Genomic DNA, 25,530 nt, shown 5'->3' with positions numbered 1-25,530 from the left:
CAAGATGTAATTATTATTTATATTTATATTCAATTTATAGATTAAATTTTAAATATAAATAAACAAAATATGAAATTCAATTATTTTTGACAAAACTTTAATAATAGATTAGATTATATGTGATAAACTATTGCCTTCTAATTTCACAAATAATAACTTCAATATTACATAAAATATCCTATAATAAAAAATGATTTGAAGCAATTTTATTTAATTTCTTCTAAATGTCTAGTTAATGTAGTAAATTATGCACCGAACTATGGTTCAGTTTTTACATACAACTAAAAATAAAAAAATGAGATATATTTTTATAATATATTCATATATACATTTTAATTATTATATGTATAAATTACAATTGAATGATAGCTTAACACATATTTCCCATTTAACTTACATCTGATCTACTGTACCATTACTGCGACAATATATTAATTTATTATTTGTACTCTTAATCATCAGGAATATTCTCTAGTCCCTGCGAAAGAGCAATTATAAATATGAATATACTCACATTTATAAATTCTTTCAAGTTAATGATATAAACATACTAATTGTTTACTTTATAAATATAATAATTGACAAATTACCCTGTTCAACCATGGAGCTCCATCAATGCGACTATCTCTTGTAAACATGTGGCGATCCCATATATCACTCATATCCCTACGCATCCCCTAAAAAGAGGAAACCAGGATTACTATTATAATTTTATTCAGATCTATTTGATATTATGTATTATTTTCTGAGATGTAATTTTTTATGTATTTTGTTTGTTTAATTTTGTTTGTTTGATGTCAAAATGAAAGACAGCAAAGTATTTGCATAAAGAAAACAGAACAATAATAAAATTGAAATTAAATCTCAGCAAATTTTCTGTTCAACAGACATATCGAGTTCACCATTCGATAAATTTCTTAAATTCTACAAGCTAAACATTACTGTTGCTAGGTATGTTTTTTAAACATTTAACATGAGATTTGTTTTCATAGTATTTAACGTTCAAAAAAGTTATCTATTATTTTTCAATCTTTATGAAATAAATTTGTACATTGAAAGGTTAAGTTACATAAAACTCGGATACTCACATTTCCCAAAAAAAAATGATTTATATAGTAGGCTCCAAGTTGAGGCACAATCGGTACTAAGCCTATAATAATCATCGATGGAATTATCTCATACCACATTTTTGATAAGTTTCGACAATTTGACAGAAGCGCAAAATTTGCCTTCCTCCCGTAGAGAATTAGAGGCGATATAACCTATGCGACTACGCGCAGGCGCAACTCGCGCAAGCGCCGACATATAAATAACGCGGAGGAAAAAGAATAAAAACGAAAGGAAGAGACATACGAGATATCAAATTTTTTTCATCAGAATAAAAAAAAAATTATTTGCAAAATATTTTTTGTCTAAAATATAACATTAATGAGAGATAAAAAATAAAATTGCTCTGCTAAAAATAAAATTATTATCAAAATATTCTTTTAATATTTATAGTTCTACTCTTTTGATATTTCTTATAACTCGTTTACAGTTATTTTTATATAATTAAAATAAAATACACATATATATGTTCAATTATGCATAAAAAATGAGTTATTAAATCCATTGTAAAATGATTTTTTCGTCATACATATTCAACTTGTCGTTTCTTGCCGCCGCTTTTTCTCAAATATTGTGCATTTTATTGCGATTTTTGTTTCGAATATTTTTATGCCGTGCGAAACATAATAGATGTAATACTTTTTTTAAATTCATGTCAGATAATGCGACTTTATCAAGATGTCAAAGACTCACCTATTAGACTTGATAATATTGGATCAAATCAAATGTAACTGTAGGAGTTGAGGGGAAAGCAGTGTGTATATGCTCGCTTCGTTTTTACTTTCATCCCATCAGTGTCCCCACCACGAGACAAAAGAGAAGGATAGAGATAGGAAGGATAGAGAAGGACAAAGATACCCGGAATCATCTCTCTGTCCTTTAGATCTTTCAACGCTGCCTCTTAAGGTGCAATTTCATTGACGCTAGAAACTAGCGGCAAATTAAAATCACTAGACTTTCTCTAGATATGGCGTCAATAAAATAAAGTTCAAACAGTTTCAACTTTTTCAGTGTGTAAAGGTGCGGCCTCATTGACGCTAAAAAGTAGCGTCAACCATTGGTTGAACAAAGAGGTAAGTATAGTTGCTTCATTGTTCAACCAATGGTTGACGCTACTTTTTAGCGTCAATGAGGCCGCATCTTAACAGTTGGCAGCCCTACGAGATAGGCTGTGCAGCACTGCGCGTATATAAAATAAATTTGAAATCGCTTCTAGCCATCTTCACGCGATCGACTTTATTTGAATTGCACGGCATCGCATCGAATTATGATGCGGCGCCGATTTGTTCGAACGTAATTCGGGACATCGCGATGCTGTATAAGCGTCGAATGAGCACGAATTGTCACGCAAATATGATAAATCACATCTACTCACCGTTCACCGGCTGTTCCACAGGCCGTTCCACTCTCTCGCCTCGGGACATCCCATTCCGATCTTGATGCACACGATATCATCAACGCGAACGCGCGACACTTTATTCGGCACTCCCGATATTCGGTCGCATCCGATAATCATCATCAAGGGCGCAAATAACGCGACACGACTTCGCTCCATCTTCGCGATCGCGCTATCATTGAACTGTGAAAAATAGCTGTCGCGCACTTTCACTGACATATTATGAAAGGGTGCTTTCCATTTAGCGACACAAATCGACACAAGTGTCACTCTATCTTTGTTTATTGTTATTCATTGAAAAAAGATAGAATGACGTTTGTGTCGACTTGTGTCGTTAAATGGAAAGCACCCAAAGTTGCGCGATCATCCTTGGACACTTTCGACGCTCTTTCACTCGCGATATTCGTTTAAAAACGATTAAAAGACGCGAAAAATGCGGACGTACGACGATCCGTGTAACTGCGTATGACTCCGATTCACGTATGACGCGTATGACGTAGCAGTGACGCGCTAACATGGCGGCCGAACCAGTGTGCAGAAACGAATGCGCACTGGTTCGGCCGCCATGTTAGCGCGTCACTGCTACGTCATACGCGTCATACGTGAATCGGAGTCATACGCAGTTACACGGATCGTCGTACGTCCGCATTTTTCGCGTCTTTTAACCGTTTTTAAACGAATATCGCGAGTGAAAGAGCGTCGAAAGTGTCCAAGGATGATCGCACAACTTTCATAATATGTCGGTGAAAGTGCGCGACAGCTATTTTTCACAGTTCAGTGATAGCGCGATCGCGAAGATGGAGCGAAGTCGCGTCGCGTTATTTGCGCCCTTGATGATGATTATCGGATGCGAGCGAATATCGGGAGTGCCGAATAAAGTGTCGCGCGTTCGCGTTGATAATATCGTGTGCATCAAGATCGGAATGGGACGTCCCGAGGCGAGAGAGTGGAACGGCCTGTGGAACAGCCGGTGAACGGTGAGTAGATGTGATTTATTATATTTGCGTGACAATTCGTGCTCATTCGACGCTTATACAGCATCGCGATGTCCCGAATTACGTTCGAATAAATCGGCGCCGCATCATAATTCGATGCGATGCCGTGCAATTCAAATAAAGTCGATCGCGTGAAGATGGTTAGGCTAGAAGCGATTTCAAATTTATTTTATATACGCGCAGTGCTGCACAGCCTATTTCGTAGGGCTGCCAACTGTTAAGGTGCAATTTCATTGACGCTAAAAAGTAGCGTCAATGAAAAGGCCGCTTTACACACTGAAAAAGTTGAAACTGTTGAACTTTATTTTATTGACGCCATATCTAGAGAAAGTCTAGTGATTTTAATTTGCCGCTGGTTTCTAGCGTCAATGAAATTGCACCTTTACGGTAGGGGCCAGTCTATTATATAAGTCTATGATATGAGGTCACGTTCCGTCTCTTTCTAATAAAGCCTGATTGGTTGATAAAAAATCAGCAATATTACCAACCAATCAGGCTTTATTAGAAAAAGACGGAACGTGACCCATATTATCTACCTCTCACTCTACTCGTGCGGCTCCGCTTCCCTTTCATCAGCAGTCCATTCTATATGTGGATGGAGAAGATTGAGAGGTATCATGGTCTGCTTTTAGATGATTCCTGAAAGCGATACTCCCTCTATGGACATTGAAAATGTGGACATGAACTACAAAGCCAATGGCCGGTATTCATAGTCCGATCTTATATTTGAGATCGTCTTAAGTTCGAGCTTGAAATGCTACGCAGCTATTTGATTGGTTGAATGAGGTCTTAAGTCAACCTCCAAGCAGACTTAAGACGATCTTAAATATAAGATCGGACTATGAATACCGGCCAATGTCCATGAATGTTCTCAGAGGGTAATATATAATGGGTCTGTTCTTTTCAGCTACACTGCTTCACTAGTGCAATAAGTTAGAAAGAGACAAACATACTTTTTTTCACTCTAACTAATTGCACTAGTGCAGCAGTGCAGCTGAAAAGAACAGACCCAATGTACACAATTTCTGGTTGTGTCTCAGTCTTCATTTTATATATCTATGCATACAACGCTATCATGTGTTGATATGATTAATAAAAAAAATTCGCGATAACCTAGTAATCAGATGTCCGTACACGTGTATCTTATCAAATATATGTATTGTGTAATTTTACTCGATGATTGTAAGAAAATCAAACATGCTTTATTAAATATTTCTTAGAGGACTGCAACGAAAGTTCTAAATAACTTTAAAGTTTTGAAGAAGATGTGAGTTACGTTTATTCGACTTAGCTCGATTAATCAAAAATATATTTCGCTTAAACTGTTTTCGACTTAATTGAAATTTCAGATAACGTTAACGCGAGAAATTGGATGCTGTTCTGGCATTTTCAGCGATACGTATTATCAGTAAAGTTTGTGGCACCACCTGATATATGTACATATATATACATATAAGGTATATAATTTATTGTTGCAATTTATGAAAAATATTTTATCATATTTTATCATTAAATTTAATAAATAATTCTAACAAGATAATATATGTAGAATGATCTGTGTTATTAAGATGAAATTAGAGTACACTTGTTTTATAAAATCTTTTTTTTTATTTTGTTAAAAATCAGTACAATGAAAATGATTTTATACAACATTCTTTATTCTTTTCAGAGAAATATTCGGCCGGAGATGTTCCTCAGAATATATTCACTATGCGTTCTAGCATTAGACATCATGATGCTTGTCGTTGGAATATGTTGCACGATTCTGATTGCAGTCTATAGAATGTTTAGACCACCATCTTTGAAGAATCTTAATTTTGAAATTGCTGTGGTAATATTGTGGATATATAATTATTAATATATAATTAACTAAGATAAATTTATATTTTGTATTTATATTTACTGACATATGTTATAATTTAGATTGTAGGTGCAGGACGTGGAGTAGGTAGAGAACTTGCTTTACAGTTATGTCAGTTTGGTGTTGTGGTCGCCTGTATAGATATTGATGTTCAAACTTGTGTTGCCACTGTACAAAATGCTCGTCAGATACATGGAATATGTAAAAGTTATCAGTGTGATGTGAGGGACAAGGAAGCAGTATGTTTCTATTTTTAAGTCACAATTGATCTTTCTAGTTTGAAGCATATTAATTCATTTGTATTAACATTGTTATTATATGCTGATATCAAATAGGTTGCTCGAACTGTAAACCTTATTAAGAATGAATTGGGAGACATTACAATGCTCTTTCATTGCTGTGGTTTGCCCAGTCCACGCACATTAGTTCAAGCATCATCAGAAATAAGGGATACTATGGATTTATCAGTCATTAGTCATTTTTGGGTAAATGTTTTTTTGATGTGCATTTTGATATACAAATTTTGCAGAAGTAGATGTATTTATTAATATTATTTTTGTAGTTATTGGATTCAGTTTTACCATGTATGCGACATGCTGGTAAGGGTCACATCATACTCTTGTCTTCTGTCGCTGGTCTTTCCAATGGATCGAGTGGTCGTGGAACCAGAGTTCCCTTATCCACTGCTCAATTTGCAGTACAAGGATTAGCTGAGTCTTTACATATGGAATTGAGACATTTAAACAGTAATATCATTGTTTCATTAGTTCATGTTTATCCATTTATTGTTGGAAGGGAAGCTGCAAAAGATATACGTTTCAGGTAACAAACGTTTATAAATTGTATATTTAATTTTTATTGTTCTTGTATATTATGTAATTTTTATTTTTTATTTTCTTAATTTTAAATTTCTTAAAATTTTTAAATTTCCAGAATACCAAGTTACTTCGGTACAATGTCTGCTGCAGAAGCAGCTAGACAAATTTTAAATGGCGTTCGTCGAAATTATGCAGAATTCAGCGTACCAGGATATCTGTTTTATTTCGGTCATATTCTTAGGTATTTTCATCATTCTTTAAAATTTATGTATATGAAATATCAGATGAGTAATGCTAACAAACTCTTATATTTTCAGAATTCTTCCAAAAAAAGCATCTTTTATGTTGCGAGATTTGTTAGATTCTGGAGTTGATTTTGCATGATATTACGTACAAGTAATATTTTGTTAATATTTTTTTGATATTTTATTGCGATATTTCATGTATTTTGTTATTTAATGTAGAAATTAAAACTGCAGTTAATCTTTTCTAGAATTTCACTTATTAACTTTTTATTATCAACATTCCAAAAATTCTTGATATTTAATTTCTGTAAAACGTTTTTAAATTTTTTTGCTAGCATTTTTTCCAATAGTCAGATAAAGCTATTTTTGACATGTATAATGGCTTTATATTTATTTATTTTTCAAGCAGAAGAATACATTATATATATATATATATATATATATATATATATATATATATCATATATATATATTTCTTCTGCAGAAATGAGAATTTATACAGCAAAAAGTATTTCATTATTTTTATTTGCTTTGTGTATACTTAACAAAAAGAAATTCTATACTATTGTCATATGATATTATGTTACATTTAATTATATTTTATATGAATAATGGACAAATATAAAGTTACAATTATAAAGTATTTTACACAAAGTGTAATATATATATATATATATATATATATATATATATATATATGTGTGTATGTATATATATATATTACACTTTGTGTAAAATACTTTATAATTGTAACTTATATATGTTTATATATATAATATAAGACTGATTTGTAATTAATGTTAATCTTTATTGTTATCTGCATAAGCAATACTATAACAAATCAATTATATTAAATTGCTTTATATCATTTTGATGTCTGAATTAATAATTATAATATTTATAATTGTATTGTAAATATTATAAATATTATAATTATTAATTCAGATTTAAAATTTAAATTAAAATTTTTAAATTAAAATTTTAAATTTTTGCACAGATATGCATAGATTTATTATCACTTATAATATACATATAATATACAAATATATATTTTTAGGCTCGTTTACAATTTATATATTCTACAATAATTCTAATTTATATATCTTACAAAAATTATTGATTCTTATTGTTTTATTTCTCAAACTTTGTGTTCCATTCCTTCATAATTATAAATGTTAAGTATTTGCATACAATATTGAAGCTTTTAAATCAAAGAATACGTCAATTATAAATAGCTGTTCATGAATTGCCTTAATAATCAATTATAATACTGGATTTCTCCTTTAGAATATTTTTTCTTCTCACTTATTACATGAGAAAGTTGCTTTTAATATGTACACAGTTCCATGTATATCTTTATTTAGCAAAACTTATATTACATACCATTCTCTGTGATTATATGAAAATTGAACTTGAATATAAAGAATGACTTATAAATTGTCAAACTACAAATACATATTGTTTACATTAAACAATTACATGTAATATCAATTAATAATATTTTATTCATATATAAAATCATTTGATCAATCACGAATCAGATGTCTTTTCTTTTTATTATTAATAAAATATTGTATGTCAAATAATAAAATAATTAAAACTTTGCATATAAATGAATAAAAATTTTAAAAAAAATTACAAGTATTACTCTATAATGTCATTCTGTAATAGATAATGAAATATTAAAAAATATTAAAATTAAATTTACATAATTATCTATTAGAAAGATCACGGTTTATTTGAGATATAGAAAATTATGCAACTGCTTAAGAGTGAATTGACACTTGTCCTAGAAAAATTAAAGGATTAAAAGATAAATAAAGATAATAAATAAACATTTGATGAGTCTTCGTGAATCGATCGATCGATCTACGAGCGATTCATTCTTTATCGATAAAAATCAAAATTTTTTTTGGATATTTTTATATAATGTCGCATATAAATATATGTAATTCTTTAAAATAAAAAATAATATCCAAAATTTTTTTGGATATTATTTTTTATTTTAAAGAATTACATATATTTATATGCGGCATTATATAAGACTGCAATTTGCTCTCTATTCATCATTGAAAATTCAAATTATGGATTATATTATCGCTCGACGTAGCGTGAAATGTAAGAATCAATAATTATCGTCACGCTATTGTGCGGATTTCACGGATCATCGCGAACGCATTCACAGTGAGAAACATCTCTTGGCGATACCGACAGGTCGCGCGTGCGAATTTACATTGCGCTTGTCCGATTGACACTGCGACCATCACAAATCATTCTCGCTCTTCTATCCGCGAGAACGATTCGATAATTGTATCCTCGACAAAAATTCATCTCGTCCCATGTTTATCCTGGATCTTCCTTGCAAAATCACTGCGCGTAATCCATTGCAAAACACATTATAACACGACGAACGAGTCTGCGAGGCGGGGATGCGAGCGTTTTACAACGACTCGACGAGGAACGCGGAGTTTACTTACGTTTCTCTCGTTGCTCGGCAGTGATCACACCTGAAGTCTCAGTTTTTATTGGCGAGGTCAAGCGAATGATGGACCAGCCATCGCGATAATTTCGCGACAATTCTAACTTTCGAAGTTTAGAACGCGGATTTTCCCGCTGACATCATGACGCGTCTACGAGGTCGAGCCTCGTTGATGGTCATCGTGACCATCAGCTTCATCTTGCTGATTGTCATATATCACATACTGAGTAACGAGATTGATGAGATATCGTCAGGCAAGATTGGCACTCGGCTGAGAGCAGAGGATCTGTATTCTCCAGGTGAACTCACGGACAACCCTGCCGGTAGGCAGCAAGTTCAGACGATGAGAGATTTGAAAAATGGTAGGAACAGACTGTTTAACGAGTTAACTCACAATAAATCGTTTGCAGACGGCATTCCGTTGTTCAAGGGCCACAAGATTGTTCATCTAGACTTGAAAGGTGCTCCGCCAAGGATGAGCTATTATAACTATCTGTTTCCTTTGTTGCGGAAGTTAGGAGCCACTGGTATACTTGTGGAGTACGAGGACATGTTCCCCTTTACAGATAGTATCGAGGACATCCACGCTGGCAATTCTTATTCCAGGAAAGATATTGTACAAATTCAAAATATAGCTAAAAATAATCAACTAATTATTATACCATTGATACAAACCTTTGGTCATATGGAATTTGTTCTCAAATTGGATAAGTATAAAGACTTCAGGGAAGTTCCACATTATCCGCAAGTCTTGTGCCCTACGTATAATAAAACGCTTCCATTAATATATGAAATGATAAATCAAGTTGTATCAGCACATCCAACATCAAAATATCTACATATAGGTGCGGATGAAGTTTATCAAATAGGAGAATGCTCAAGATGTTTAGATGTTATGTCTAAAAAGCAATGGGGTAAGCGACAGCTCTTTCTGGATCATGTCTCCACAGTAGTCAAATATATTAAGGAAAAATATCCAGAACTAACTGTACTTATGTGGGACGATGAGTTTCGTGATATATCGCCACAAGAAATCATTGACAGAGGCTTGCACTTGACAATAGAACCAGTTATTTGGAAGTATACTACTGATCCTGGTACGACATTAACCGATCAATTGTGGGAAAGTTATGCCGCAGTATGGAAGCAAGTCTGGGTTGCAACTGCATTCAAAGGAGCCACTTCACCAGACAGATATTACACAGACATTTCGTATCACATGGAGAACCATCAAGGTTGGTTAGAAATTATTCATAAATATTCAAATCAAATTACATTTAAAGGTGTCATGTTGACTGGATGGCAGAGATACGATCACTTTAGTGTTCTTTGCGAATTGTTGCCAGTTGGACTACCATCTCTCGCCATTAATTTAGCTGTACTACAAGCATCTGATTTAAATGGCTTCCCTATAGAATTACCTAGTCATATATCTGAAATTTTACAATGCGATAGTGTAATTTCATTGAGCATACCAGAACCACAGTATGGCTGGACAAAATGCGGTTTTCACGGAATGTCTATATATGCAGCCATCTTACGTCTTTATTCTTTGACACAAGAAGTAATGAAAATGGAACAGGATAACACCTACAAAGGATGGTTAAAACCGTACAATATTAAGTATTCTTTTGCAAGTCCTAGTTATGTTGAACGTGCAGTCACTGATTTGGATAGACATAAAATGGAAATAATGTATATCGAGAAAGAAATGCGTACAGCTATGGAAGATATTTATGACAATTATACGATACAAGAATGGCTAGAAACATATACTGCACCTTTAAATGAAAAGCTTAATCAATTGTGGGAAGCCAAGGAAAAACTTTTAGAAAGAAATACATGGCCAAGAAGACCTCTCACAAAATCTGACTTATAGTGAAAAATGTAATTTCTTTGGACAAGTAGAACAAATATTCATCATATTCTTTGTGGTAAATGTGGTAAGAGACTGAGATTTTATTAAAACAAATAAAAGAAAAGGACACGAACAATTTCTTAGCAATTAATCTTTCAAAATGGCGTGGATAATCAGTGAAATATAAATGTTTCAAACTCGTAATTTTACATCTTAAACAATCGTTGTAAAGAGTATGTGATAACTTGTGTAATTTGATATAAGAGAAGAATCAAATCACATATTAAATGCACCGTCCGTAAATTAATAGATTTTACTCATCTCGATAGAAATTATTTCATTATTTAGAAAAAAAAAATATTCTCTTAATACAGTTAATATTCTTAATCACCAGTTTTACAATCTTAAAATGCTTTCAAAAACATATATATAATATACATGTATATAAATATATAAATATATATATATATATATATATATATATATATATATATATAATTGTTCTTTCTTCTTGACTGTCTAAAAGTCTAAAAAGAAATGCAAAATTAGTCTGGACAATTTAAGATAAACGGTGTAGATATATAGAAAGAGAGGTAGATAGTAATATTGATAAATATTAAAAAATATTAATAAATATTATTGTAAATGATATATAATTTTGCAAGATTAGAATGTGCTAATTTATTGACAATTTATTGAAAGTATTATTTAGACAAATATTATTATATTTTATTAAATTATTGTATTTTAAATTTTGAATAATGTTATTATATATATAACATTACATATAAGCTGTTCTCTCCAGTCATGTACGCACAGATTACTCTTTTTTTGTTTTACGTCTTCTACTTATAAATATGGTCGCTATGAACAATAATCTATAGTGTTAAGTTTTAGTGGTACATTCTTCGAAAAGATATTGGCAATAAAGTAAATTAATTAAAGTCATTATTTTACGTTTTTTATTTTTATTTATTCAAGTTGCTAACGCAATATCTGTAATTTTAATATAAGCAGAAAACCGTGCCATAAGCAGGTAATTGCGATGTTACGCTAATTAAATAAATTCTCTCAAAATATTATTAGCTTAAATTAAAGATTAAATTAAAGGTTCTTATGAAAAATACGAAAGGAAGATTTTCAATTAAAAAATATGTTTTGGAAAATCAGAGCAATACTCTATAAAAAAGTCCAAATATTTTATATAATATTTGTCAAATATAAAAGAAACATAAAGACAGTTGTAATATTTTGAAATGCTTTTCCTATATTTTAAAATATTGGAACATTTTGAAATGCTCTTTTTTATATTTTAATATATTGGAAAATTTTGAAATGTTTCTTTTTATTTTTTCAAAATATTACTTAATAAATTTATTGGAAATTTTTATTTTATTGGAAATTTTTATCTTACAGCATTTTTTATATCAAGTTTTTAATTGCGTTTCTCCTAACTTTTCGATGAATGCATCTCTGACATAATATATTGAACAAATCTTCCTAGCACAATTTTAGATTCTTCTCCAAATTTTTAATATATATACATGTCTTTGTATTGTATTATGCGCTGTATTATTATTTTGTAATAATTATTATTAATATGTGAAATTATTTTTATTGTTGTTATATAAAATATAATTATATTGCGCGTGTAACTATTAATTAACGAAAAAAATACGATTAATAAATCTGTTTTTAAATCTATGGTAGAAATTCTATAATCATATTTATTCATTGGCCCCGTATATTACATAAATATAATTTTTATTCTTTTATCTATTATCAATATACATAATAAATAAAAAGTGCAATAAACAAATATGTCATTCGATACATTTACACAAGTGAAACAATCGTAAAAAATGCGATATTCTTATGTATTATTTTCTATTACGATTGTATAAGTAGATAGAATTTATGTATCATGTATAATGTTAAATCGCAAATATTGTCTGAGACATCACGTATGAAATGTATATGGTGTTCTATAGTATATGTATAAATTATACTTGCCTATTGTAATTACAATGTACTATACTATACAATCGCGTAATATGTACAGTTTTTGTTAACTCTTGCGTTTAACTAAATTCATGTGTATTTTATATTCGGCCAGAAAGAATATTCTCTAAAGATATTTGATGATCATCATTGTAATGCACATACTGCGGATTTTGAGATAGGAAAACGTGGATTGAATACAATTGGATGTTTTCTATTGGGAATTCTTTTCACCACTCTGTGTATTGAATTCACGTCTACTGTATCTCCAATTTCAGCAATAATTATAGGTTTATGGAAATCTTGATCCGTTCTTGTCAATCGGACACCCAAAATCTGCGCTGCCAAATTTGCTATGCATAAAGATACCTAAAAATAATGTATATGTATATATATATATTTTTTATATATATACGTTTTTTTATTTTTATATATTAATCTAAATGTATGAAAGATAGCTGCGTTCTTTTATTACGAGAGGAAAAATTACCGATTCTCCGGTTCTCGCAGACATATCGTGATATGGAAATCCGTTTTCCGCGGCAAATCGATGCGATTTATCTCTCTTAACTGTTCTTTGATGCTCCATATCGCATTTATTACCTACTACCGCTATTAGAGGCGGTTCGTCATAAGTATCAATAAAATTCTTTATTTGATTCAGCCACTCTTCCAAGATATCGAAACTCGAGCTGTTCGTGACATCGTACACCAGAAGAATAATCTAATTCATAGAAAAGATACAGATAAAGTTACACAATAAGAAAATTACGATATATAATCGTAGCATACAAATGAAATATCTAAAGAATGCATGAGGTGACATTTATTTTGATAAAGTTTGATAAAAAATGAAATTGACTTTACATGTGCTCCGAAAACATATTTGTCCAACATATTGCCATGCAGAGCGAGTCCACCGACGTCCCATAAATGTAGATTGACATTCTTGTAACAACCGATAGTGATGTTTTTGAGGAAGAAGTCAATGCCTGCGGTAGGTACGTATTGTCTGGTAAAATCATTGTTGCAAAACTTCTGGACAATGCTGGTCTAAAGAAGAATCCTTGAATTTCAATTATCAAGAATAACAGGTATGGTGATAGAATAACAGGTATCACTTTACGACTGACAATCAAAACAATTAATGTAATGATACTAATACAATGATTATCCAATTTGATAGAAGAAAACAAAATTGCAGCAATAATATAAGATTAATAGAATTATTTACTCCGTAAACTTAAATTTATTTAATGTCTGATTAAATTCACATATGTATATTATTTTTAATTTTCAGTAAATTTTTTCCGTTATTTATGTTAAATATATTATGATAATATATCGATCTTTTTTGCTTGTGACTTGTGACATTTATCACTCAACGAAATGATATAAAAGAAAATTGAAATGTTAACAAATTCACTGCTTGACCTATATATTAGCCTCATTAATTCAAAAATTATCGATTAAAAAATTTATGTTTGCCGATTGGTCTTATTGTCGTATCTCATTGACGACTAAAACGATATTGCATGTTTGCGAAAGTTTTTGCATTAGATCCAGAAACGCAAAGTCTCGCGCGGTCAGAGGCTTCATCGATCCAAGCTCGCGCATTACATTAATCTATAGCATGCAACGCAACTATATTAATATTGTGTGAAAAAAACATATAATTATTAAAATAATTATACCTGTAAAACACTATCATTGATAATTTCTCTAGAGCGATATATAAACCCGTACAAATAATTAAATAAATATTTGCCGAAGAAAATTGAAAACATATCAATCTTTCTGCCTACGCACAGAACAAAGTACTCTTCAATAACGGAGTTCGCACCTGTCACCTGTTGAGAGACCGTTTTCATTGCCATGGCAATCGGCAAACAAATTTAAAGCCAGACGCAGCACGCGTTAATGTAAATAGCTATCTTTTGGGAACTTCGCGAGCACCGAAGTAACGGGATCAACCACCTTGGCGCGCACTTTCGATCGAGGACATGACAGACTGAAACTCACTTTGCCGGCGCCGGAGTCACCCACGAGCACAATTTTCAGCCGTTTCTCGGCCGCTTCCGCCTCGACGTCCGACATGGAAATGCACGATGAATCCGCAGCTCTTTGATGGAGTCATGCGAATAATGGCATAGCTCGACGACGACCGCCGAGATGCGGTCCTCGGTCTACTATAGCACGACATATAATGTAGCAGCGGCTCGCGTGTTGTGGCCGACCAAGTCCGAATCGACCGACAGCGGTGGCCAGTGCGGCGTCGTCGTCGTCGTCGTCGTCGTTTTCTCGGGGGTATGAATAAATTAACCAATAATCGATAATTCATGAACCATTCGTGCGTACTTTGCGGCTGGTGTAGATTTCGAGTACGAAAGGTACTTTTGAGGTGCGTAATGATTTTCGTAATCACACGCCTGCATCTGGCTTTAATATCTGAAGAGAAAAAATATTTGCGAGGTGTGGATATTCCTGGACAGTTTACCGAGTAAATATGCAGAATAATGCAGAAAAAAATTTAATATTCGTGATATTAAATTATATCAATGTATTATCATACAATATGAGTCTTCATCTTCTTCATTTTCCTTCTTTATCTTCTCTTATTAATTTTATTTTCTTATCGCGTTAATATTATTGATGTGATTACATTACTGTATACAAAGAAATATCAGATAGCTTTATATTAGGTACTGTTTGTCTAAATTCATCAGTAGGAACGCGATAAAACTCGATTTAAGAATCTATCGCTAATATTCAAAGCGCGTCAATTAAAAATTAAATCCTTATAATTTTGCAAAAGATAATAGTTTGATACTCTGCAGCAAGTAGTTGTTCTAACGACGGTAATTCTGTCGGCTCGCTCGAAATTTGCTTTGACGATTTCATAGTATCTCCCATCGCTGAAACAGAATCATATTTTTCGTGTATGCGTACCGTTTATTTCATTTTATAATTCCGTTTGTCTTTTATCTTACCTTAAACTTAAACATCTCAATTTAATGCATTTGACACGTAAAATATCAATAGCTTTTTGACTTTTATCGGAAAATCGCAAATTTTCCGGATCCCAGCGTAACTCTAAACGCTCTAAATTAAGGCAATTATTGGCAATTCCATCCATCAGCTGATCCACGTGAACGTTGACACCTAATCTTTCTTGAGTGCCCATTACAAGTATTCTAAAATATTAAATATATATAAGATTATACATACAAGATTTTTAAAATTTTAATAAAAAATGATAAACAATTTAGCATAATAATAGAAACAAGAAAGAAATTTTTAATTGTAAATAAAAAAAATAATTAATAAATAAATGAATATTTGAAATTCTATGAGAAATATGATTATATTATAGCTATTTTTAATTAATGTATAATTTGCTATAATTTAAACAGAATTTAACATTTTTGTTTGTAAAATATACTTAAGAAATTATTATTGGAATTATTATTGAAAATTATTATTGCTAATAAAAATTATAAAATTATAAATGCTCACTTTGCATTAGTGAGAATCGGTAGTACATTTTGCCACAGCTGATCGGTAATATGCGGCATGCCTGATAATGCAAGGCCATACAGCTGATGACCGTGCCTTGATAGGAACTTATGCAAAGCGTCATCGCTCAGATTATCGGAGCTATCCAGATCCAGCGCTATTAAGTTTCGTGGATTTCCAACCTCTGTCCACGCTTTTATTACATTGTCATTGAAACCATTCAGTTGACCAGCACTCAAGAAGCGAAGGCCAGGAATCCTGGTCAGCATATCGATCAAGCATTCCGTAGATAGATCAGTAGCGGTAATGTCGAGTTCCTGAATGCTTGATTTTTCCCACTCAACTTGCATAACGTACTCACTCTGGAGATCTAACATATCTCGTATATTTAAGTGAAATATGTAAACTCTATGTAAAATATATTATAATAATTTTCTTAAAAAGAGGGGGAGAGAGTGATGAAAAATTGCATCTATTTTTTTTATTTATGTAATCAGAAATTTGCATAGATTAGTTATATCGATTTGAATATTTATGAACTTATGTTATAACTTATATTTTAAAAATTTGATTATAAGAATTTCCTAAAGAAAGTGAGTTATGTTAAAAAAAAAAAATTTGTGACATCAGAGATAATGATATCTCACTTGTTCCTTGCATAAGAAGACATGTCAGTCTTCTACTCCTTTGAAAGAGAGTCTTCATAGTGGAACCAGTCACTTTGGCACAGAAATTCACGGCTAAGCATTCTAGTTGGATACAATTTGAGGAGAAAGCGTCGATATGCGAATCATCCACGAAGTTGATACCGTATAAATTGATAACCCTTAAATTCGGCGTCGCAGATTTGAGTTTGTGAACATTAATTACCTCGTAAATTTCCTCTTCCTCTTCTTCGACTTTTTCGTATGTTCCTAGAGAATAGTAGATTTTATGATATTTTTTTTTAAATTTTGATTACATGTATTATTTATGTTGAGAGATATTGTGTATATAAGTACGTGAAATAATATAAAATACACAATTCTATTTTTAATCGCTAACCAATTAAATGCAGAATCTCCAATCCATTAATGAAATTGTAAATTTTTCGCATAAAGCCTTCCATAAAAATCACTTCCGAAAGACAAATACACATATATTTCAACTTCGTAGGAAACGCTTGCATTTCCGAGAAATCGTGCAGTTGCATAGCAGTTGAAAAATCCAATAACATGTGCGTTAGATTAGGACACTTATTAGCTAATTCATGAAGAACAGTGTGTGTAATCAATTCTATTGGTAATTCGATATATCTCAATGAAGGTCCAAAACGTACGCTGTAAATGTACAGTATAAATATTAAACTATTATTGTTTTACACTATGTTCCACATATGAATTAAAAATTAATTCTGTCTTATTCCTATTTCCATGTCTCTTCTAAAACAAAGTAACATTTCAGGTAAATATTTATACAGCTTTAATATTGATTTGCATATATATCGAACTGTTTAATAAACTGCATAATAAACATATTAATAAATTAACATAAGAGCAAATGAATTATCCAGCAAGTGAATTATTTCTGAAATTAAACATTATCATTATGAAATTAATTATTATCATATTTATTCTTTGTTTCTAAAAACTTTGTGCACGAAAATAAAAAAATAATGAGAAGCGCTAAATTACGTATTACATCCTCGTGTCACCTGATTAAGTGTAGCAGGTTTTCCAGAGAGCTCACGTGAAGCCCGCTTATTTCTGGTCTTAGAGACACGTGCTGCCAGAGACGCGTGTCATACGCAATTTGTCGCCAACGTTTGCAAACTCGAGCAACTCTACATATTTCGCGATGCGATAAATAGCAAAAAACGTTCAGAAGAACTTTGTCCGGTAGCTTTTCTATTGTCTGCAAAAAAATATAATTATTAATGCGTAATAAGTTTTTAATAAGATACATTTTAATTGAGTGATTTTTGAAACTTTTAACGATACGTTGATTGATTATTAAATAACTTGCGAGATAATAAATAATTGATATTATCACGATTTAAATCATACAATTTTTTACCCATGTCACTGTCTTTGCGTAATCATAACGCGTAATATTCAGACGTCAGCACAATATCAAGATAGATTAAACTTGAGATATACTATTAAATTTCTCTTTTCTCCTTGCTAAATTAAGCTATATCAATTTTTCTGGAGTTTATTTTTTTGCGAAGTCTTTGCATAGAGACATTGAAAAATTGAGTTTAATGAAAGTAAGTTTCGTAGAAAGAATATAGTAGATATATAGATATATTAATTTGTGTATAAATGTTACTAAAATGATCCATATCGAACTTTATAAAATCCAATAATGATATAAATAGACTTTGTTAGATAATATAATTTTATGAGAGGCAAATTAAAGATCATATTATATTGACATTAAATAAATTACAACTTACAACTACTACTAAACAACAACTTACAGTACGACTTTTAGCAGGACCACCCTCGGAAACGTACATTTGAGACGTTTCCAGGGCAATCTGACCCCAAACATCTACACCACCGAGATCCATGGTGTTGGTTCTTTTAACGTTAGATTAAAATAAAAACGTTTATTTTATTTTACTTTTATTGATTTTTTTTCGTGTGTGAATTTATAAATAGTGTATTTTTTTATTCAATAAAAAATACTGTTTAATTTTCCGTTCTGTCTCCTCTCAATTTGAAGCCACTTTTCTTTTTGCTCTTGATCATTATATCGCAATTTATTTCAGCATGATTTTTACAAACTAAATATTAGATATAAATTTTTAATTTGCGCACTTTTTTTTAACGTGGAAAATTTATTTATTTAACGGAAACACACGCGCTAAATTATTATTCGCGGCTACACGCGGTTTATTAGAATCACGACACGAAGCAGAATTCGAGGAAGCTCAAACTACAAGTCTTCTGTGCTTTCAATCGGATCACGCTTGCGCGTCGCCCTAAATATACGACTTGGAAGGCTTGCCTGTACTTTATTTTAAACCCTGGTTACATCAAAACGCCGGGATACAAGTTTTACATTCTTCATGAAATTTATTTCCTGATAATGAGTCTCCAGATTCAAAATATCCGATTTTATTCGATCACTGTACGTCACAGATTTTTACATTTTAAATCTTTAAAATTGCCAATAAATTGCTAAGAAAAAAAAATTCTCTTGCAACACACTTCTTATTGGTTTATTTTTGTCAAATTCTTGTGCATTTATATGTCATATAATTTCTGCCAAAAAAATATTAAATACAGAATTGGTTGCCAAAATTTCTTCATGTCGTACAATAAAGTTATTTATCTATTTTTATTAAATAAATGTCACAGTAATGAGGAAAGCATTTTCAAAATATGCAATTTCTTCGATTTTATTATTCTTGCTTTTGTCACAGTTAAAATAGTTTCAATAAATTGGAATATAATATTTATGCTTCCTTTCTTCTTTTATTAAAAAGCAAAATTAATGAATTTATATACATATAAAATTAAATTAAATAAAATAATTAATATACATTAATTTAATATTTATTATTATTATTATTATTATTCACCAGCAACAAACATGATAAAACCGTCATTAAAGCGTTAAGACCTCCCTCCCTTGCTTCCTTGCATTCTAGGTAACATTTGTAACAAAAGTTTTTTTTACAAATATTGCATGTATGTATGTGTGTGTATGTATGTACGTATATATATTTTTTTCTTTTCCAAAAAAAAACATTGCTTTTTTAATAAAAATATATAATATGGATATATGTATAATATTTATATATATATCCATATTATATATATATATATATATATATATATATATATATAATTATATTTATAAGAAATAAAGGTTATATGGGAAATAGTATTTCTAATTTCTTTCAGCATAATAACTGGCACGATTTCAATGTAATATACTTAATGAACTACTAGCAACAGGTTACGCATATATCGTTATGATTGAGGCGTTTAAGTTTTGTGTTAACCGACGAAGTTAATGACTTAGGAAATGAATTACCTAAGAAATTTAGATATTTTCTAATTAAGACATTTTGAGTTGTTATATAATATCTCTCGTGATTGCCTCAATAAAATATATTAAAATATTTATGTCATTAATTATAGAGTACAGATAACAAAACAATACTAAATAAAATTTAAACTTTAAAAATCTTTTTCGAAAAGAATAGAAATTAGCTGCCAGATTCTATTGTGTATTAGAATATCTATTGTTTAAGAAAATAAATAAAATCAAATAGAATACACACATACATATCATGCATATACATATGTTGTATATTGCATCTTTGTCTTTGTTTGAAAAGTTTCCTTTTTTTGTTATTGCTTATTATATTAGTTATATTAAAAATGTTATAGAGTAGATATTTAGAATCTATAATACATATTTAATTATTATATACACACACGCATGCGTACATATATATATATATATATATATATGTGTGTGTGTGTGTGTGTGTGTGTGTGTATTAAAATCTAAAAAAGTTACTCGTAATTTGTAATATATTTTGAAACACAGGTTTATAATCATAATTTTATTAAAATAAGATCGAATCTCTTGTTTTAAAAGATCTTGATTTAATTATTAATTATTAATTCTTAAATTATAATCTCTCGACGTATATAATACATGTAATAGATAATAATAAAAAATTTAACAATAAAATTTATTACGCAAAAAATGCATAAGAATACAATAGAAATGTTGTTTTACAATAATATAATTTTAGAAAATGGACATATAGTCTCTTTCTCGTATATCATTTTAATACAAAAAAAATATTTAATTTCTAAAAATATTAAGAGAAAATTCATTACTATCCTTTAAAATACTAATAATTTTTTATTGTCCTTTAAAATATTAATCACAATAAAAATAATTTTTTTAAAAACTTATAATAATTGATTTAGATGATTAAAGTTTACCGTCGATTTTCCTCGATGCCTTGTGCTAAATTCTTCCTTGGATATTGCGCTGACATTTTTCACGGCTAATTGCGTCCAAGTGGTCATTATTAGAGCTCAAACAACTTATGAACAAAGAACGATACCAAAGAATCATACGAGATACTATTATAAAAATTAAAAATTTTTACTCATGCAAATTTTCGCTTCACACTTTTTGGTAAAATGTATCGTTTGAGCTGGAAAAACCGAAAATTGGCCCTAATTTATCGAGCGGCTCGCCATTTGACCGTCTTTGGAGAGTCAGCATTTGCAACTGGGTCTACTTTAATTAGTTATAAATAAAGGCAGACAGGCAAGTAGGCAACAGGCCAAAGTGGAAAGACCTATTGACATTCCCCAACGTATTGATGTGGCACTCGCTATGTGAAAAAGAAACACGAGCAAGCGCCGATATTTACATCACAAAATTTCTCTAGGTCTGAACTGTATTCGCCGAATAGCTGTGCACATTTATGAGGATCGATTCGCTTCCTAAGATTTAAATGAAAAATTTATATATATATATCGATATCGAATCTTCACGTATTTTAAGATGCAAACGTATTGCATATTCAAACTTGACCGCTTTGAAAATCGATGCTTGATTTTTTGAATCTGCGATTTGAGAGTATTTTTTGTGGAATGAAAGTCCTCTCAAATACATTTATAAATAACGAATTATTTTCGAAATTTTTATTTTTAAAACGAATCAAAATACTCTCGAAAGAGATAAGTTCTAATACGTATTTAAATTATAGTAGGAAATTTATTGTTTCGTAAAGTTACACATGCAATAATTTTATTATCTTTCTGTTTTTACTGAAATCTAAAACTGATCACTAAATATTGCAAAAGTAACTTGGCTTACCGTATTGGGACGCCTTATTCTCTTTTCAGGATCATCTCCTTCGAAGGCGTTGAGTTGTTGCATCGCAGCCTCCACGCTCAAGACATTCCAATTCGACATTCTTCGTATGTCCATGATGACGAAATTATGAAGACGAGACAATCGATTAAAAAGACATCCTTAGTTGGAAATAGTAGAAAAACGAAGATGCGAAGCAGAAGACAATTTTTACGCTGTTATTTTGTGAAATACCTAGTAATAATGAACGCATACAATATATAAGAAACGTTTCCTAATGATTTATTAATTATGCAAACGGACAAATGCAATTTGCACATATTATTTTAGAAAGAATCGAAAAATGATATATCGCAGTCTGTGCATATTTGTTATAAAAATCCTCACACGACACTTGAAATATAAATTCGTACACATTGAGAAGTGTAGCTTTTTGTATATAAAGAAGATATTTTATAAATATTATTTAAATTATATTACGTTTGGAGAAATGCATGTTCTTGGTTTTTGCATAAATTTTTCACTATCGTCAAGCACATTAATTTGCATTTTCACATTTTGTAAATAGTTGTTCTCTCGCAATCGTTGTCACCGTCACGAAATTTCGTTAGATTCAAATTTCTAACTTTGATGCGATTCACTTTTTCATGCATTTAGGTCATTAGTCGAGAACGAGCGCGATCGTTGTCGATGGGCGAAAAGTAGCATACTCAGTCATCGTCGTGATATTCGCGTAGACGTCCACCGGCGTTCTGCGGATCAGAGGAGAAAAATTGCAACTAAAATAATCCTGTGTTTTTCTGTCTCTTTCTCTCTCTCTTTCGTAGCTTTCTGAAAATAGACGCTGGAGTGCTCCGCGAGCATAAGCATTTCGTGCGGACGAATCATTCGAGCGAAGAGGCGGTATATCTTTTATATGTTACGGTCTGTTAAACTTGAGAGAAAGTCTTACGTACTTTTACATCATAGAAGTAAGATAATGGACCAGTCGCACGAATCTGTTCCTTTTGTCCATGAGCATGCTGCCAAATTTTGTTCATAACTTTAGACAGAAACTGATTAATTTTATATCATACACATGAATTTAAATATACGTAATTATATTATTGAATATATTTTATAATAGGGGCGTTATTTCTTCAATTTTCTTTAAAGTATGAAAAATAAATATAATAGAAAAAATCAAAAGTTTTATTGAAATCGAACAACTTGGTAAATTATATTTTTATTAATATTTTTCATTATATATAAATATATTTTATCAAGTAAAATCAAGTTAGGATGCCTACTATTTAACAATTTATTGCGACTCCGTAGAATATTTCTTCTCTTATAAAACCTGAAAGCTGCCAAAGATGTAACTGATACATACTGATGATTCATATAATGTATACAGTTATTTTACAAGATGAAAGACATGATTTCCTCTTTTTTGTTTTCTGTCTGTCAAATTTGTAATACAATTTGAAAACTATAATCTATCTTTTTTTATATTCATAATTTTCAAAGTTATTTTTTAAATATTTTTATGCAAATCTACTAAAGAAATGTGTTTAATTTTTAATTTTCCACCTGCTATTCCACCCAAATAAAAAAAATTTCATGAAAAATATATTTAGATAATTATTTTTACTTCGTAAGTTTCAGAAAATTTTTTGGAAAAATTTTTTTCTCTCAAACATTCATGAGATTGCGACTATCAAGTATTCGACGTTATCAATGGCAACTTCCTCGTTGACCGAGGTCCAAATGAAAACCCTTGGCATCCTGCCGTCTACAACATGATTAATTAAAGTCACACTAAACAAGATGTATCAAGATATGCAATTTTTATATTGATGTCATGATTTAACAAATCGAAAATATATAATGAAATTGAAAGGAAAAATATATAGTGCCAGTAATTTCTATTATCAACTATTAAACCTCGTAAAATCCAACGAAATAATCAAAAATATTTTATATCTTTATATATAAATAAATAAAAGAGATATTTTGATTTTCCCCGGCTCTTGCAGGATAGTTGATTTCCAAACCATTCATGTATAAGTAACGTCATACGTGAAAATAGCTTAATTCCAAATTCTCGCAGCTATACCCTTGAAAATAGAAAGTTAAGATTCCTTATTATAATATATGCTTTAGACGAGTGTATTAATATTAATCAATCTCATTGTAAAAAACGCGAGAATATATATGTGTTTAATACATGTATTTATTAAAATTAATATTTCGCTGTACACATTTGTAATGGTTTTTTAGATTTTCTTCACATAGTTAACTATCTATAAACATTTGATACAAATAATAAACCATCTATTGTAAGATTTCACAACAAAAGAATTGTTCATGTAGAAATTTATGTATCGAATTATCGATCACACAAGCGTTCGGTATCTTTCATTATCTCTTCTGTGAAATATACACTGAGGAAGTTTTACTCGTGTACTTGAACAATAAGATGTTACATAAATCTCAGTGTTTTCGAATTAATGAATTGGAAAACCGATAAACATTATGCCGGATGTATGATTTATATCGTAATCATTTGTAACGTCTGTTGACATAACTTGGTGATTGTCCACAAAATAACATCTAGATTAAATATAATAAATTAATACTTTTGTAATGAATTATATACTTATATACTTTATATATTAATTATATACTTCTTCTCTTTTCATCTACGAATAACAAATAATAGACGCAAAATAGTAAAGATATAAGCTTACTAAATTGTAAAAATAGCGACTATTATCGCGTGCGAGGAGAAAGTGATAATAACTCGTAATAATTTTATAACTTTCAAATTAAAAAAATCGATCAAAGATTACTTAGATAAACATACGTCAACATGCTTAATAGATTAGATGTAAATATATAAAAAATATATATTCTTTTTAGATTGTTTATCATATGTAGAATAAGATTTGATTATAAATGGAGATATAATATGTATTATCAGAATTTTTTAAAGAAATTCTCACAAAAAATTTGTAAATAAATATACCATTTTTTACCATTTTATTGCATATTTCTCTTCCAATATTTTTTAATAAAACTACTAGATTATATGAGGATAAATTATATTTTACTATATATTTGTATATATAATTAATGTAATTTATCATGTTGGTATAATAATCACAAAAAATAATGAATTTTTCGTTTATTATTACATATACACATTTTCATTATTTTTATATATAAATGTCCACTTAAAAAGTTGAGTTAATCAGAGAATATCAATTCATCTGACTTACTTATTAATTGTTATCAATAAGTCATGTTCGACAATTTTTAATTACTTGTACTCGACGCGATTCTTTTCAAGCATATCTTTTAGAACGTATTATACAATTTTTATACTGTTTCTTAATTAGAATTTCTCTGAATAATCAAAAGTTTTA

At 30.3% G+C, this 25,530-nt stretch overlaps 5 protein-coding genes across 8 annotated transcripts in view; 2 read left to right on the top strand and 3 right to left on the bottom strand.

Moving 5' to 3' along the window:
• Window positions 1-2,626, bottom strand: part of LOC105256567 (insulin-like growth factor-binding protein complex acid labile subunit) — a 91,843-nt gene extending 89,217 nt beyond the window's left edge. Inside the window, exon 1 of the mRNA XM_025408964.1 lies at window positions 2,483-2,626. Within this exon, the coding sequence (XP_025264749.1) occupies window positions 2,483-2,531 (49 nt within the window). The 5' untranslated portion in view covers window positions 2,532-2,626. The remainder of the gene's footprint in view (window positions 1-2,482) is intronic.
• Window positions 2,627-4,553: 1,927 nt separating this feature from the next.
• LOC105256565 (epidermal retinol dehydrogenase 2) lies at window positions 4,554-6,665 on the top strand. Its single transcript, XM_011266596.3, has 8 exons — window positions 4,554-4,765; window positions 4,848-4,955; window positions 5,168-5,329; window positions 5,422-5,598; window positions 5,695-5,844; window positions 5,922-6,181; window positions 6,293-6,418; window positions 6,495-6,665. Exons 3-8 carry the CDS (start codon window positions 5,186-5,188, stop codon window positions 6,559-6,561), a joined length of 924 nt encoding a protein of 307 aa, XP_011264898.1. The 5' UTR covers window positions 4,554-4,765; window positions 4,848-4,955; window positions 5,168-5,185; the 3' UTR covers window positions 6,562-6,665.
• A 1,792-nt stretch (window positions 6,666-8,457) lies between these two features.
• On the top strand, window positions 8,458-11,174 carry LOC105257538 (hexosaminidase D). Of its 2 annotated transcripts, none has more exons than XM_011268222.2 (2): window positions 8,458-9,200; window positions 9,312-11,174. In XM_011268222.2, the coding sequence occupies exons 1-2, from the start codon at window positions 9,044-9,046 to the stop codon at window positions 10,778-10,780; spliced, it is 1,626 nt and encodes a 541-aa protein (XP_011266524.1). In that variant the 5' UTR covers window positions 8,458-9,043; the 3' UTR covers window positions 10,781-11,174. The 2 variants fall into 2 exon arrangements, with proteins under 2 accessions (XP_011266524.1, XP_011266523.1); XM_011268221.2 differs by having other exon boundaries at window positions 8,458-9,224.
• Window positions 11,175-12,548: 1,374 nt separating this feature from the next.
• On the bottom strand, window positions 12,549-15,130 carry LOC105256564 (ras-related protein Rab-28). The gene is made up of 4 exons (XM_011266595.3): window positions 14,783-15,130; window positions 13,628-13,813; window positions 13,251-13,484; window positions 12,549-13,129 (listed from the first exon to the last, which is right to left on the bottom strand). Exons 1-4 carry the CDS (start codon window positions 14,855-14,857, stop codon window positions 12,908-12,910), a joined length of 717 nt encoding a protein of 238 aa, XP_011264897.1. The 5' UTR covers window positions 14,858-15,130; the 3' UTR covers window positions 12,549-12,907.
• A 210-nt stretch (window positions 15,131-15,340) lies between these two features.
• LOC105256563 (F-box/LRR-repeat protein 2) lies at window positions 15,341-22,883 on the bottom strand. Of its 3 annotated transcripts, XM_011266592.3 has the most exons (8): window positions 22,601-22,883; window positions 22,124-22,354; window positions 17,970-18,169; window positions 17,321-17,595; window positions 16,924-17,190; window positions 16,277-16,646; window positions 15,751-15,954; window positions 15,341-15,675 (listed from the first exon to the last, which is right to left on the bottom strand). In XM_011266592.3, exons 2-8 carry the CDS (start codon window positions 22,235-22,237, stop codon window positions 15,540-15,542), a joined length of 1,566 nt encoding a protein of 521 aa, XP_011264894.1. In that variant the 5' UTR covers window positions 22,238-22,354; window positions 22,601-22,883; the 3' UTR covers window positions 15,341-15,539. The 3 variants fall into 3 exon arrangements, with proteins under 3 accessions (XP_011264894.1, XP_011264896.1, XP_011264895.1); XM_011266594.3 differs by lacking the exons at window positions 22,124-22,354; window positions 22,601-22,883 and adding an exon at window positions 21,235-21,443; XM_011266593.3 differs by lacking the exons at window positions 22,124-22,354; window positions 22,601-22,883 and adding an exon at window positions 18,738-19,202.
• Between the last annotated feature and the right edge of the window lie 2,647 nt (window positions 22,884-25,530).

This window comes from Camponotus floridanus, unplaced genomic scaffold, assembly GCF_003227725.1.
Source record: "Camponotus floridanus strain SB8 unplaced genomic scaffold, Cflo_v7.5 scaffold24, whole genome shotgun sequence".
Lineage (NCBI taxonomy): Eukaryota > Metazoa > Arthropoda > Insecta > Hymenoptera > Formicidae > Camponotus > Camponotus floridanus.
The sequence above is the reverse complement of the archived record's forward strand: the minus strand, read 5'-3'. Positions and strand labels throughout refer to the sequence as shown.